This window comes from Sphaeramia orbicularis, chromosome 20 (assembly GCF_902148855.1).
Source record: "Sphaeramia orbicularis chromosome 20, fSphaOr1.1, whole genome shotgun sequence".
NCBI classification, from domain to species: Eukaryota; Metazoa; Chordata; class Actinopteri; order Kurtiformes; family Apogonidae; genus Sphaeramia; species Sphaeramia orbicularis.
In genome coordinates, this window is record NC_043976.1 from 148,216 (window position 1) to 163,055 (window position 14,840).

General features: G+C 42.0%; 1 protein-coding gene across 1 annotated transcript; it reads right to left on the reverse strand.

Annotated features, from left to right (window-relative positions):
• Positions 1 to 2,586: 2,586 nt before the first annotated feature.
• On the reverse strand, positions 2,587 to 6,534 carry LOC115411670 (proline-rich protein HaeIII subfamily 1-like). Its single transcript, XM_030123883.1, has 2 exons — positions 6,526 to 6,534; positions 2,587 to 3,342 (listed from the first exon to the last, which is right to left on the reverse strand). The coding sequence occupies exons 1-2, from the start codon at positions 6,532 to 6,534 to the stop codon at positions 2,587 to 2,589; spliced, it is 765 nt and encodes a 254-aa protein (XP_029979743.1).
• Between the last annotated feature and the right edge of the window lie 8,306 nt (positions 6,535 to 14,840).

The following is a 14,840-nucleotide window of genomic DNA, read 5'->3' on the forward strand; positions in this document are numbered from 1 at the left end:
CGTGGGCACGTCGGTATAAATAGGGAGCACAAAGTTAGACCAGCATGCACCTGGGTGGGCCTATGGTTTTTTATCAGACAGTCAGACAGGATGAGCAGGAGAGACAGCACAGAAGACCTTAGTTGTTGTTTTTCCTGCAAAATCTTGACAATAAACCACTTGAACTACGTCTATGATATGGACATTGTATTTTTGACTGTGTAAACCACAAACCCATGGTGCATCTAGTGGTTATTTGAGTTATGTTACAGTCTTAAGTTCAGTCACCTTTAAGTTGATTTAATTTTGATGACAAATAGCCACTACATCCTGGAATAACTCAGTTAAGCCTTTCAGTTTGGGTGCTTCCACAAATGAGTCCAGTTTTCTGTTTTGTAAAAGCCTCAGTAGTGAAATAGAACAAAGTCCTATCACACATACCACATCATATATCATATGTTTTAGAGTTCTTGGACTATTTCTATTGTATAGAACTTTATACTTACTCTCTCTTCCTCTACTTCTTAGTCAGACATTGGACTTTTCAAAGTTCCTTTTCAGACTACAGTTGTTCATCCTGTTTCTGTCTCACGTTTCTCCAAATGAACTGAACCTTAATGATGTATTCCAACCTGTGAGGGCTTATACCACCCAACATTTTACAAACAGTGTCATGAAAAGACACAGTTGTTGTTAAATATTGGAAGAGCTTTTCCAACTATTACAGTAGCATTAACTACTTCCTTACTCACCAGTTTACACATGAACACTAAATGTACAGTTTCTAAATCTACAGTTTGTGGTAGATGCCTTAACAAACACTTAAACTCTGCTCTTTAACCCTCCAGGGTGATCAAAGCGTGAGAAAAGAAAAAAGGTTTTTGTTTGAGATTAATACACCATGAAAACCTGGAGATATGATTAATAGATAGACACCTTTATATGTTCATAGACACACCTGCTTTACTCTTTCAACTTCGAAAACAGATGAGAGACCATGATTAGGAATGTCTTATTAATAAATAGTATAGAGTTTTTTCAAATTGTATCCTACTATATTTGTGTATTATTGGGTCCAATATGTTAAATAAGGTAAAGTGCAAAGGAATGATCATATCATCAAGGTGAAACAGTGCTGAAAAATATATAACAAATGTGGTTAACATTTTTGATGTGTTACATAAAGGCAAACTCAAAAGTATGGAAAGAACCGCTAGGAGTTAAACACTGTCTTCCACTACGAACCACTAGATCAGTGAGGTCCAATCCACTCATGAAATGACATGCACAATTAAAGTAACCAAACAAAACACAGGAGAAAAAGATGAAGTTTAAGCAGTTTATTGGAATTAGTATCAAAACAGACCAAATCAAATCAAATCAAACCAAATCAGATCAGATCAAATCAGATCAGATCAAATCAGACAGAATTAGACCAAATCAGACCAAATCAAACCAATTTGTTGTAAACTAGACTTTTGAGCTAATCTACAGAAACCCAACAGAATCCTCCAGGAGCAAAAACTTAGTGTGATAGTGGCCAGGAAAAACTTCCTTCTAACAAGGAAGAAAAGCTGGAGCAGACCTAAACTCCTGGAGGATGGTCATCTGCCTTGACCAGCTGGGGTGAAAGAAAGAAAGAAAGAAAGAAAGAGAGAAAGAAAGAAAGAAAGAAAGAAAGAAAGAAAGAAAGAAAGAAAGAAAGAATGAAGCAAAGAGAGAAAAAATGAAAGAAAGAAAGAGAGAAAGAATGAAAGAACGAAAGAATGAATGAGAGAACGAAAGAAAGAAAGAGAAAGAGAGAAAGAAGGAAAGAACGAAAGAAAGAAAAAACGAAAGAAAGAAGGAATGAGAGAACGAAGGAAAGAAAGAGAAAGAACGAGAGAAAGAATGAAAGAATGAACGAAAGAAAGAAAAGAATGAAAGTAAGAAGGAATGATAGAATGAAGGAAGAAAGAGAAAGAAAGACAGGAAGAAAGAAAGAAAGAAAGAAAGAAAGAAAGAAAGATGGAGTAGAGAGAAGGTAGAAAGGGGAGTAGAGAGAGGAGGAAAAGAGAGAGAGAGGAGAGAGAAGAGAGAGAACGAGAGGATACGAAAGAGAGAGAGAAGAGAGAGAGAGTGAGGAAAGGGAGAAAGAGGGAGAATGAGAGAGGAGAGGTAAAGGTAGGGGACCACTGCTCTGCTCCATTCAACTGAGGGCATGTAGACCGCTGGAGGTGGAGGTAACCTCAGCGATGGATGACAGAGGCCGGGTCCAACCCCGCAGGGGCCAGGAGAAAGACAAAGAAAGAAAGAAAGAAAGAAAGGACAGATGGAGTGAGAGAGAAGAGAGGGAGGGGGCTGGAGAAAGAAAGAGAAAGAAAGAAAGAAAGAAAGAAAGAAAGAAGAGAAAGAAAGGAAAAAGACGGAGGGCCCCCCGGGGGTGGAGGGCTGGGGGGGGGGGGGGGTTTGCTGCTCCATCCCGGGCACTCAGGGCCTCCAGACAGTGGGAGGCGGAGGCGGGGGGCTGCCGCGGTCTTCCGGACAGCCGGAGGCATAGGGGAGGGGGCCACCGGGGTCCTCGGGAAAGCCAGAGGCGGAAGGTGGGGGGCCGCTGGGGTCCTCGGGTTAGCCACAGGCCGAAGGCGGGGGGCCGCCAGTGTCCTTGGCACAGCCTGAGGCGGAAGGAGGGGGTCTGCCGAGGTCCTCCGGACCGCCAAAGGCGGAAGGCGGGGGGCCGCCGGGGTCCTCGGGACAGCCAGAGGCAGAAGGCGGGGGGCCGCTGGGGTCCTTGGGATAACCACAGGTGGAAGGGTGGGGGCCGTCAGGGTCCTCAGGACAGCCAGAGGCGGAAGGCGGGGTTCTGCCGGGGTCCTCGGGACAGCCGGAGGAGGGGGGCGGGGGGCTGCCGGGTTCCTCGGGACAGCCGGAGGAGGGAGGTGGGGGGCTGCCGGGGTCCTCCGAAAAGCCGGAGGCAGAAGGCAGGGGACCGCTGGGGTCCTCTGGAAAGCTGGACGCGGAAGGTGTGGGCCTGCCGGGGTCCTCGGGACAGCCGGAGGTCGGGGACAGGGGGCCGCCGGGGTCCTCGGGACAGCCGGAGGTGTGGGGCGGGGGGCCGTCGGGGTCCTCCGGTAAGCCGGAGGCGGAAGGCGGGGGTCTGTTGGGGTCCTCCGGACAGCCGCAGGCGGGGGGCGGGGAGCCGCCGGGGTCCTCTTGGAAGCTGGGGGCGAAAAGGGGGGGTCCGCCGGGGTCCTCTGGACAGCCAGAGGCAGAAGGCGGGGGTCCGTCGCTCTGCTTCGGAGATACTGCTGGTACTTCTTGCTGGAGCGCAGGCACCGTAGGAAAGACCGAATTGGTCTTGGGATGCGGCTCTGCGCTGGACAGCTGGAGGCAGGGGTCTCCTCAGGAATTGGTGACAATGCCTGGGGCCAACGAAGCAGGGGCCGGGTCCAACCTCGCAGGGTCTGGAAAATACAGAAATCAAGTAAGCATTCAACCTTTTCAAACTTTTTCATGCAAATGATTCATTCTGATATTCAACTCCTGTCATTTGGATGTGCTTTGTTTCAGAACAGGGTGATGTGTTTGCTTTGAGCTGTTCAAAACACTCAGTAATTCAGCTCATCCATATTTTTTATCTGTACTGTTGTACTGCTGCACAGTTATAGGAAATGGCTTTTGGAATAAACAACGTATACACAAAAAATTTTATGTGGAACAACATAACTTTCAGAGGCACATCGCACCGAGCCACAAGTCCACAAATCCAGCAAGAGACAAACACCAGGAACTACATTTCCTTCAGGAAATGTGGGCGTCGACTTTTATCTAAAACTTGTCAGACTATTTAATGAATCTCTATTTTTATCAGTTTTACTTTCTGTTGAGTATTATTTTGATAAATTCAGTGATTTTGGGTGATTTTTGCTTTGGTGTTTGTCTCGGTTTCATGTAAAATTAATTATTCTTTGACATATACCTCAGATTTTATTCAATATCAGTCTTATTTTGAGTTTTATTACATAACATGACAAGGTTTACATCAGTTTTGCATCACTTTTACTCCTGCTTTAAGAGTTTTTTAAATAAATTGACTAGTTAACTTCAGTTTTTCTTAATATCAGTCTTAGTTTTAGCTCAAACTTGTCCGATTATTTAATAAATCTCTGTTTTTTTTATCAGTTTTACTTTTCATTTGAGTACTATTTAGGTGAAGTGAGTAATTTTGTATGCAGGTTGATGGGTATTTTTAGTAATTAGAGTAGCACACCTATAGTTTTAAATGACCATATGCAGTAGTCACTAAAACGAAAACGTACAAAAAAGTTACTAAACTTACTAAAAAGTTACTAAAACTACCCATCAGACCTGCATTTGGTTATTTAAAAGTATAGATGTGCTACTCTGATTAATAAAACTACCCATCAGACCTGACTATGGTCATTTAAAAGTATAGATATTTTTCTCTGATTACTAAAACTACCCATCAGACCTGAATATGGTCATTTAAAACTATAGGTGTGCTACTCTGATTACTTAAAATACCCATCCGACCTGCATATTGTTATTTAAAAGCATAGGTGTGCTACTCTGATTACTAAAACTACCCATCAGACCTGCATTTGGATATTTAAAAGTATAGGTGCGCTACTCTGATTACTAAAACTACCCATCAGACCTGCATTTGGTTATTTAAAAGTATAGATATTTTTCTCTGATTACTAAAACTACCCATCAGACCTGAATATGGTCATTTAAAACTATAGGTGTGCTACTCTGATTACTTAAAATACCCATCAGACCTGCATATTGTTATTTAAAAGTATAGGTGTGCTACTCTGATTACTAAAACTATCCATCAGACCTGCATTTGGTTATTTAAAAGTATAGGTGCGCTACTCTGATTACTAAAACTACCCATCAGACCTGATTATGGTCATTTAAAACTATAGGTATGCTACTCTGATTACTTAAAATACCCATCAGACCTGCATTTGGTTATTTAAAAGTATAGGTGCGCTACTCTGATTACTTAAACTACCCATCAGACCTGCATATTGTTATTTAAAAGTATAGGTGCGCTACTCTGATTACTACAACTACCCATCAGACCTTCATTTGGTTATTTAAAAGTATAGGTGCGCTACTCTGATTACTAAAACTACCAATCAGACCTGCATTTGGATATTTAAAAGTATAGGTGCGCTACTCTGATTACTAAAACTACCCATCAGACCTGCATTTGGTTATTTAAAAGTACAGATGTGCTACTCTGATGACTAAAACTACCCATCAGACCTGAATATGGTCATTTAAAACTATAGGTGTGCTACTCTGATTACTTAAAATACCCATCAGACCTGCATTTGGTTATTTAAAAGTATAGGTGCGCTGCTCTGATTACTTAAAATACCCATCAGACCTGAATATGGTCATTTAAAACTATAGGTGTGCTACTCTGATTACTTAAAATACCCATCAGACCTGATTATGGTCATTTAAAACTATAGGTGTGCTACTCTGATTACTTAAACTACCCATCAGACCTGCATATTGTTATTTAAAAGTATAGGTGCGCTACTCTGATTACTAAAACTACCCATCAGACCTGAATATGGTCATTTAAAACTATAGGTGTGCTACTCTGATTACTTAAAATACCCATCAGACCTGCATTTGGTTATGTAAAAGTATAGGTGCGCTACTCTGATTACTTAAACTACCCATCAGACCTGCATATTGTTATTTAAAAGTATAGGTGCGCTACTCTGATTACTACAACTACCCATCAGACCTTCATTTGGTTATTTAAAAGTATAGGTGCGCTACTCTGACTACTAAAACTACCAATCAGACCTGCATTTGGATATTTAAAAGTATAGGTGCGCTACTCTGATTACTAAAACTACCCATCAGACCTGCATTTGGTTATTTAAAACTATAGGTGTGCTACTCTGATTACTTAAAATACCCATCAGACCTGCATTTGGTTATTTAAAAGTATAGGTGTGTTACTCTGATTACTTAAACTACCCATCAGACCTGCATATTGTTATTTAAAAGTATAAATGTGCTACTCTGATTACTAAAACTACCTATCAGACCTGAATATGGTCATTTAAAACTATAGGTGTGCTACTCTGATTACTTAAATTACCCATCGGACCTGCATATTGTTATTTAAAAGTATAGGTGTGCTACTCTGATTACTAAAACTACCTATCAGACCTGCATTTGGTTATTTAAAAGTATAGGTGTGCTACTCTGATTACTTAAAATACCCATTAGACCTGCATATTGTTATTTAAAAGTATAGGTGCGCTACTCTGATTACTAAAACTACCCATCAGACCTGCATATTGTTATTTAAAAGTATAGGTGCGCTACTCTGATCTTCAAATTTACTGATTAAGTAGAGTAAACAAACAGATATTAGCATCTTTTCTGCCTACGGGTTTGGTAATCTGATACAGTATGACACAGGTTTACATTAATTTTTCATGTTTTAATCCTGCTCTAAGTGTTATGTAGATGAAATGACTAGTATAAAATGACTTTTTTTCTTACCTTAGCCATGGCGGCAAACTTCCTCCCGGTCGGTCCGGGTCCGGGTCCTGGTTCGGGTCCGGGTCCTGGTTCTTCTACGGTGTCCGGTCCTTGTCCTGGTCCTGGTCCTGGTCTTGAAGTTTTGCGTCTCTGGCTCCTTCTTTCGGTGGTTTTTAAAGTTTTTTTTCTGTTAGCTTAGCGCACTATACTCCTACACTGCTACTACTAGGGCTAGCTGACATGGAAAAGGGAATAAAAACCGTCCACTTTACATATTCTGTCCGGTAACCTGGCAACGGGGATGCAAGCGCATTTTTCAATTGCTGGTTGTCGTGTGTGTTGGGTCGGGTTGGTTTCCGTCCTACTTATAATACTATGAGGGTACGGGTCGGTGTGGACCTCATGCAGGGGTCACTGTAAACGTGTTCTTTTGTTGTAAATTCCAAGAATAAGTCCGGATTCTTTTAGGTCTCATTTTTATACATTTATTGTTGACTTGATCCGATCACTAACAACATATAACTCAGCTGAGGTTTCACACCCCAAGTGGGGAAATGGACCCAGAACATTCCAATGCACATCACTTTTATAATCCTTGTAAACTGATCTTCAAACTACTAATAAAATACTAATACTGACTAACATGTTATTCAATCCAAGAATTCAACCACCCAAATTAAAATATTTTAGTTCCCCCTTTTGACATGATTTTATCATGTCAATAACTCGATGAAATGTCTGTTTTTGTTATCCCCCTTTTATGGCTATCATCAATATAACCATAAAATTACCTCTATTTATGCCATATGTGTAAGCTGAAATAATTCATAACATATGAAACAGCAATTCTTCATAACACAGATCAATGGAATTTTTGAACAATTGTTATACATTTAAAAATATCACATCATAATATGAGCATATCATTCTTGATCAAGAGTCTATTTTTTCCATTACACTAAAAATTTCAAACCTTTATTATACTAAAATTCAAAACCATCTATACTGGTTCACATTTCAGCAATCAACCACATAAATCCTATAATCTCATGTCTATACGTGTATATATAACTATGTATGAATATATCTTAGCTTTAGCAGAATATATGCATCTATAGAGAGGTGTAAAGTAAAAAGAAAAGAAAAAACAACACAAAACAATAGTCTTTATTAGTTGATGTCAGCCCTTGGATCTCCTGCTGTGATGATTGATGCATCTCTCAGTCCACACATCCCAGGGTGTCTGAATGGATGCCATGGCTGAGGTCTGTCCATGATCAGGTTTTCATAGGGACCTTTTACTGATTACCTGTATGAGTGATTTATCCTCTATAGTGACTGGGATCTGGTGCTTTCTTCACTGGGTTTCAGATGACCCCCCTAATTGTTATCTATCTAAAGGGATCCCCTTTGTAGCCCAGAACTTCCCCACAGTCGCCAGGTGGACAAATCACCCAATTGTCACTGTGACTCTCACAGTGTGAGAGGTGAACCCAGGTCGTCCTTTCTGTAATTTTCAACAATCTGAAATGGACCCTTCTGCTCCAAACTGGTCCAGCTGTTCTCCTTCTCCCTTTAATGAGGACCCACAGTCCTGGTTTTACCACTGGGTCTGATTTCACCAGGTCTCCTGAAACAAAATTAACAAAAGAGACTTCTCTACTGGTTAGTACTTTATTCATATATTCTGCTAAAGTCAATCATCTCCTTCTCCACTCCCCTGTTTCTTATTCATTATAATATCACTCCATCATCCCTACGGATCATGGATGAAAATACAATAATTTTCACTAACTGTTTATTTTTTGTTTAATATTTAGAATATATTTTTTGATTTTTATGGTTATTGTTTTTATTCTTTGGTATTTAGTCTCTTTTTGTTTTGTGTTTTCTTATTGGTTTAGACCGTGGGTACCTGGGCATAAATAGGGAGCACAAAGATAGACCAGCATGCACCTGGGTGGGCCTATATATTTTACCAGTCACAGACAGACATAGTCACTCTGAAGATCAGACAGGATGAGCAGGAGACACATCGTAAAAGGCCTTAGTTGTTGAAGATCATTCAGTTCTGTCTATTGTCGCTGTGCAAGTCAGGAGCCAAAGAACAAATGCACCTGTGCACACATATGCCTTTTTAGACCCAGGCAGCACGGGCACATTTTGCACAGAAAGCCTGTCAAGAAAATTAAATGTCGAAGGAAAGAAAGCAAATATTTTGCTAAGAACTATGGGACACAAAAACATTGTGAATACAAATATAATTTCTGGTCTTGAAGTTGCTGCTCTTGATAAAAATGACTTTATTGAGCTTCCAGATGTCATGATGTGGCATGTCGGTGCGCACCTGCTTGGTGATTAGTGAGTGGCACCGACAGAGCCTATAAGGCATAGTGGGTAGTCCACGCAGCCACTCAGTCTCAGGTGGGTTTCAGAGGAGCAGCGTGTACAGACCAGTGGTTGTTGGGGCTTTATTGCTCCTTTGCTCTGTACCTGATCTCCAGCCAGAGCTGTTCCAGTAACTACCGTGTGGCTGCCACGCACCTCCTCCTTTGTTTGCTCTCCGGCCGGTGTGCGTGCGGCCGGCTTTGGGTCGCCGTGATTCCCTCTCCGGTAGGTCGCCTCGTTGTTAAGTTGATTTGAGCTGCATACCAGCGCTTACACCAAATTATTTCCGGGTCCTAGGCTGTTGCTGGGATTTAGTCGTGGTTTCCCCGTGGTGTCCCCCCTCTTCCTGCAGTCCGCACATGCATGTGTTTTCGCCAACAGGTAAGGCGCACACACCCGACCCTGTATGGTTTCTGGTGTGGCTGATTATTAAAACCTTCATCTCCATCCAGGACCTGCAGTGTTGGCCTGGCTTATACCCGCTGCCTTTGTTTGGGAAGTGCCGTTGTTTTGCCCGTCTGTGAGTCTACGGGGGTCCCTACACTGCATACCATCCTTTGGACCCCAGTCGTTACAACCGTGCGTCAGGTGCACGCGCACGCCGTTGCGCTACAGCCGGCGTGCGCATGTGAAAACGACATCAGAGGTTAATTAATTCCTTCTGCCCTTTTTTTTTTTCTTTTTCTTTTTTTTATAGTTGGATTTATTTTGCATGTAGGGTGAGTGAACTCGCATGCGTGTGTTATTTGTTGCTTAATTGCTTTGTGTGATGTTACTGTCGTTGCTTTGCATGTTTCCTTATTTGCTTAGTTTTTCATATTTGCTGTGATTTATTTGCTTGCATTGTTTGTTGTTGCCTTGTTTGCTGTTATGTTGTTGTGTTGCCTATTGAATTATTATTCTCTGATTGTCATGTTTTAATAATTGAATTTTAATTTTGCTAAAAAAAACAGGTCTATTTTTAAAAAAAGTGTTATTATAAAATAAAGTTTATTGTGTGTGATAAATCACATCCTCTGACTTATTTTGTCTTCACCTACGCGGCCATTTGGTAAATTGAGATAGGTCCCGGGGCCTTTTCCCCGGGTGGCGTTGTCAAATTTTTTTTGTGTTGATGAAAAAGAAGTTCTGCCTTCCACCCCCCCCCACACACACACGCTACAATGACACAAAAGACTATGCCTGTTTCAAAGAGTAATGTTCCACAACAAGAAGATATTGTGAAGTGGCCATACCTTCAAAATGTTAAGCTCCACGACTTTGATGCTGAGGTTGAATTACTTATTGGCACAGATGGAGCCAAAGTGATGGAGCCATGGGAGCTGATCAACAGCCAGGATGAGGGGCCCTATGCTGTTCGGACCAGAGTTGGATGGGTCGTTAACGGTCCACTACATGGTGAAAACAAGAGTAAGATTGGCTGCTCTGTTGTCACTGCCAACAGGATTTCTGTGGAACACCTAGAACACATGCTGGTACAACAATACAATCAATACAATCATGATTTCAATGAAAAAACATCACAGGAGCAAATGGAAATGTCCAGAGAGGACATCAAGTTCATGAATATAATGGACAATACTGCAGTATTAAGTGATGGACATTACTGTATAGACTTACCTTTTAAAGAGCAAAATCCATCCTGCCACAAACCGCTGTGTGGCAGAACAGCGCCTCCAGAGTCTGAAGAAGAAGTTTGATAATAACAGCTTATTCAAACAAGATTACATCACATTTCTTGAGGACATGACTGCAATGGATATGCTGAACTTGTGCCAAATGACCAGATGATGGACAGTAAGGGAAGGGTATGGTATATTCCCCATCATGGTGTTTACCATCCCACGAAAAACAAGCTGAGAGTTGTTTTTGATTGTCCTGCAACATACAAGGGGCCCCTCCCTCAACTGCCAGCTCTCACAAGGACCAGACCTGACCAACTCTGTTGTGGGAGTTCTTCTTCACTTCAGACAAGGCCTATTGCAGTCATGGCAGACATACAAGCTATGTTTCACCAGGTCCATGTTCCAGAATATCACAGGAACTTTCTACGCTTCCTCTGGTGGTCTGAAGGTGACACCACACAGACTCCAAAAGAATATCATATGAAAGTACATCTGTTTGGAGCTGTTTCTTCACCAAGCTGGGCAAACTATGCTTTAAGGAGAACAGCAGAAGACAATGCTCTACAGTTTCCAGCTGAAGTCATCAGTACTATCATGCACAATTTTGTGGATGACTGCCTTAAATCTCTCCCCACTGAAGAGGATGCAATAAAAATGGTCAAGGATTTGACAGCCCTCTGCAGTAAAGGTGGCTTTCAACTTTCAACGTGGCTCAGTAACAGCCGTGCAGTGCTGCATACTATTCCAGACAATAAAAAGCAAAGGAAATACTGGAGATGGATTTGGATGGAGATGAGCTTCCAATGGAGAGAGCATTAGGACTTCAGTGGTGCACTGAAAATGACACGTTCAAGTTCAAAACATCTCTACATGAACGGCCACATACGAAAAGAGGATACTGTCAGTAGTGAGCTCACTGTATGATCCTCTAGGATTTCTTGCCCCATTCACAATCACTGCCAAGCTGCTACTTCAGGAGCTCTGTAGAAAAAGTCTGGGCTGGGATGATGATGGTGGGATGATGTTCACTCAAAACTCCAAACAATGGTCTGGCTGGCTGGAAGACCTGAAGAGAATGACCGAGTCTAAAGTGGATCGGTGTGTTAAGCCCAAAACCTTCTGTCTTGCTGCAGCACAGCTTCACTTCTCTGATGCCAGCCAAGTGGGATACGGCATCATTTTTGTTGCAGCCAGCAGAGAGCTAAAAGAAAGTCTGAGTGCTTTAAACCAGGACAAAATCCAAAGAACTTTGGCTCAAGATGGCATAAACTGGCATTTTGCAGCCTCACATCAAGGAGGTGTTTGGGAGCGCTTGATTTGTTCAGTGACAAGTGTTCTCACCTCAATCCTTAAGCAGCAGGTTGTGGATGATGAAACACTGCAGACCATCTTTGGTGAAGCTGAAGCCATCTTAAATGACAGACCGATCACCACAGTCTCTGATGATCCAGATGATTTGGAAGCCATCACACCCAGGGCTCGTGACTGCGACTGAATTACGGTCGCATGCGCCTGAGAATTTCGGTAGTGCGACTGTTTTTGAGATTACAATCGCACGGTGCGCCAATAAAAAAATGAGCGAAAATTAATACGTGCGCCTAGAATAATGGCTGCAGAAGTAACTCGTCAGCTGAAAATAAACAAGCTCCACGCCCCGCTGACTGAAGCGGAAAATCTAGTCCCCGCCCCCTCGCGTGCGCATCTCTGCGGATGGTCCAACACTGCATGACTTCGATGCACTGCCAGCGGTCAGGAAGTACCTACACTCTGGCACCAGGTCAAGGAGGCCTGACTTCAGGCGTCGTGGTGCACACCACAGTGACTAAGGGGCACCAGGTCAAGGAGACCTAACTTCAGGCGTGGTGTAGACCACAGTGACTAAGGGCCTTTAGGCCATGAAATAAAAAGTTGGTTGTTGCAAATAATGGTGTGATTCGTCTTTCTTCTCCAAGAACCAACTAAAGTATATACCACACATTGACAATTGTTTTGCACCTGTGTCAATGTAAGCTTTTCTTTCATACTCTATTCAAATACTTTATTCTAGGTTGTTAACATTGCTTAAATACATATAGGAATTTTACTTGGTATGGCCAAGAGTTTTGCTTGTTCTCCAAATTTTTATATAATAGTGGTGCGCCTAGATTTTTAAGCCTGTGCTCCTAACTTTTTAGGGTTAGGAGCACAGTGCTCCGAGGTCAAAAGTTAATTTTGAGCCCTGACAACCAAACCACATCTTGACCTTAAAGGGCAAACCTGTCATACCACCTGGATTGTTTGAAAAAACAGGATTTGTACCTGAGGAAAAGATGGAAACAAGTAAAATACATGGCTGAATTATTCTGCAAAGATGAATTTCTGAATACTTGCCACTTATGCAGGAAAGACAAAGGTGGATGAGGCCAAGAAGAAACCTAAGTCCAGGAGATGTTGTCCTGATTGCAGATGCCACTGCGCCCAGAGGATGCTGGCAGATGGGCAGAATTCTGTCTGTAAACACTGATGCCAGAGGCTTGGTTCGCTCTGTGCAACTGAAGACCAAAACCAGTGTGTTGGAGAGACCAGTGACCAAGCTTTGCCTGCTGCTGGAGGCAGCTGTGGACTAAAACCTCTATCTGCACTACCTCTTATTCCTCTATCTACCTCTCTGTCTTTGTTCTTGTTTTTTCAGGTCCAGAAAGAAGATGAAGAAACACTCATCGCAGATATTGTTAGAATAGCTCCATTTAGTTTATGAGTGTAATTGTGACTAAGTGCACAATTAGGGGCCGGAGTGTAGGAGCTATTTGTCGGTTTAGTTTTTTGTTTAAAGTTCATTTACCTTTTTGTTTACTAACTTAATATTGTTTTGCTAATTGTTTAACTTTTGTTATTTTTTGTTTGTTTAATATTTAGAATTTATTTTTTTATTTTTATGGTTGTTTCATTCTTTGGTATTTAGCACCTTTTGTTTTGTTTTCCTTATTGGTTTAGACCGTGGGCACCTGGGTATAAATAGGGAGCACAAAGATAGACCAAAATGCACCTGGGTGGGCCTATGTTTTTTTTACCAGTCACAGACAGACACAGCCACACAGAAGATCAGACAGGATGAGCAGGAGAGACATCACAAAAGGCCTTAGCTGTTGTTTGCCTGCGAAATCTTGAAAATAAACCATTTGAACTACATCTGTGATATGGACATTGTGTTTTGACTGCGTAAACCACAACCAATGGTGCATCCAGTGGTTATTTGAGTTATGTTACAGTCTTAAGTTCAGTCACCTTTAAGTTGATTTAATTTTGATGACAAATAGCCGCTACACTGTCAATCAAACTTTAGCGCTGGTTTGCTGTCTGACACTGGGGAGGGGCGGGGCCAGGAGGAGCAGGATGAACCAGATGTCAGACAGGAAGTGGGTTTAGCCCCGCAACGATGTGGGCGGAGTTTAGTCAGGAGTTATTTTCACCTACAATGAGACACAGACTTCTATTTGACTAATGTGAAAGACAAGTGTGTGTATGTGTGTGTGTGTGTGTGTGTGTGTGTGTGTGTGTGATCTGTGGGCGGAGCCTGGCAGTCTGTAAAAGATACAGTGTGGAGTGGAATTTCACCAAAGTTCACAGCAACTTTTCTGGAGCTTCTCCGGTGGGAATCAGCCTCTGTAAAGAGAAGGTAAAAGAACTGGAAACTAAAGTCCAAAAACAACTGTCCATGTTCACTAAACTGACCAAGACCAGCGTTTCAACAGAGGCATCATTAAAGTGGTTCACATCCTGGACAAGCGCAAACATATGTGCGCATGCGCTCATACAGCTGCAGTCGGACCTGAACAGGTGCCTCTGGGTTGTACTCCAGTGGGATGACTCAGTAGAAGTGACAGGGGGGTGCTGGGTTATGTACACAAAGTTCTGTTTTTAACTGATACGTTTTGACAGCGTATGTGAACTTACTCCTTATTTTTCTTGTTTAAAACAGCGTTTGATTTTTAGGCACCGCTGTTTTACATTCACATACTCCCAAACTGACATCAACTTAAAACTAGGGAGGGGCAAGTTAAGGGTGTTATTACCACATTAAGGCATTCATTAAATAACACCGACAATATTTTTAATCTCACATTAATGCCGTTTTATTCTAACTCCTATTCTTCTGCCCCTGCTTGTGTGTGTAGCGATTAGCTCGGCAGATAAAACAGGTTTCTCAAGAAAAGCCAGACGCCCAAAACTTCTCTCCAATCTTTTACTTGAGACTCACTGTAAAACTGCAACATACATAAAAAATATGTCTCAGCTGTGTTCATTAACTTAGTACATTTACATGGCATTATACATTAAATTGAA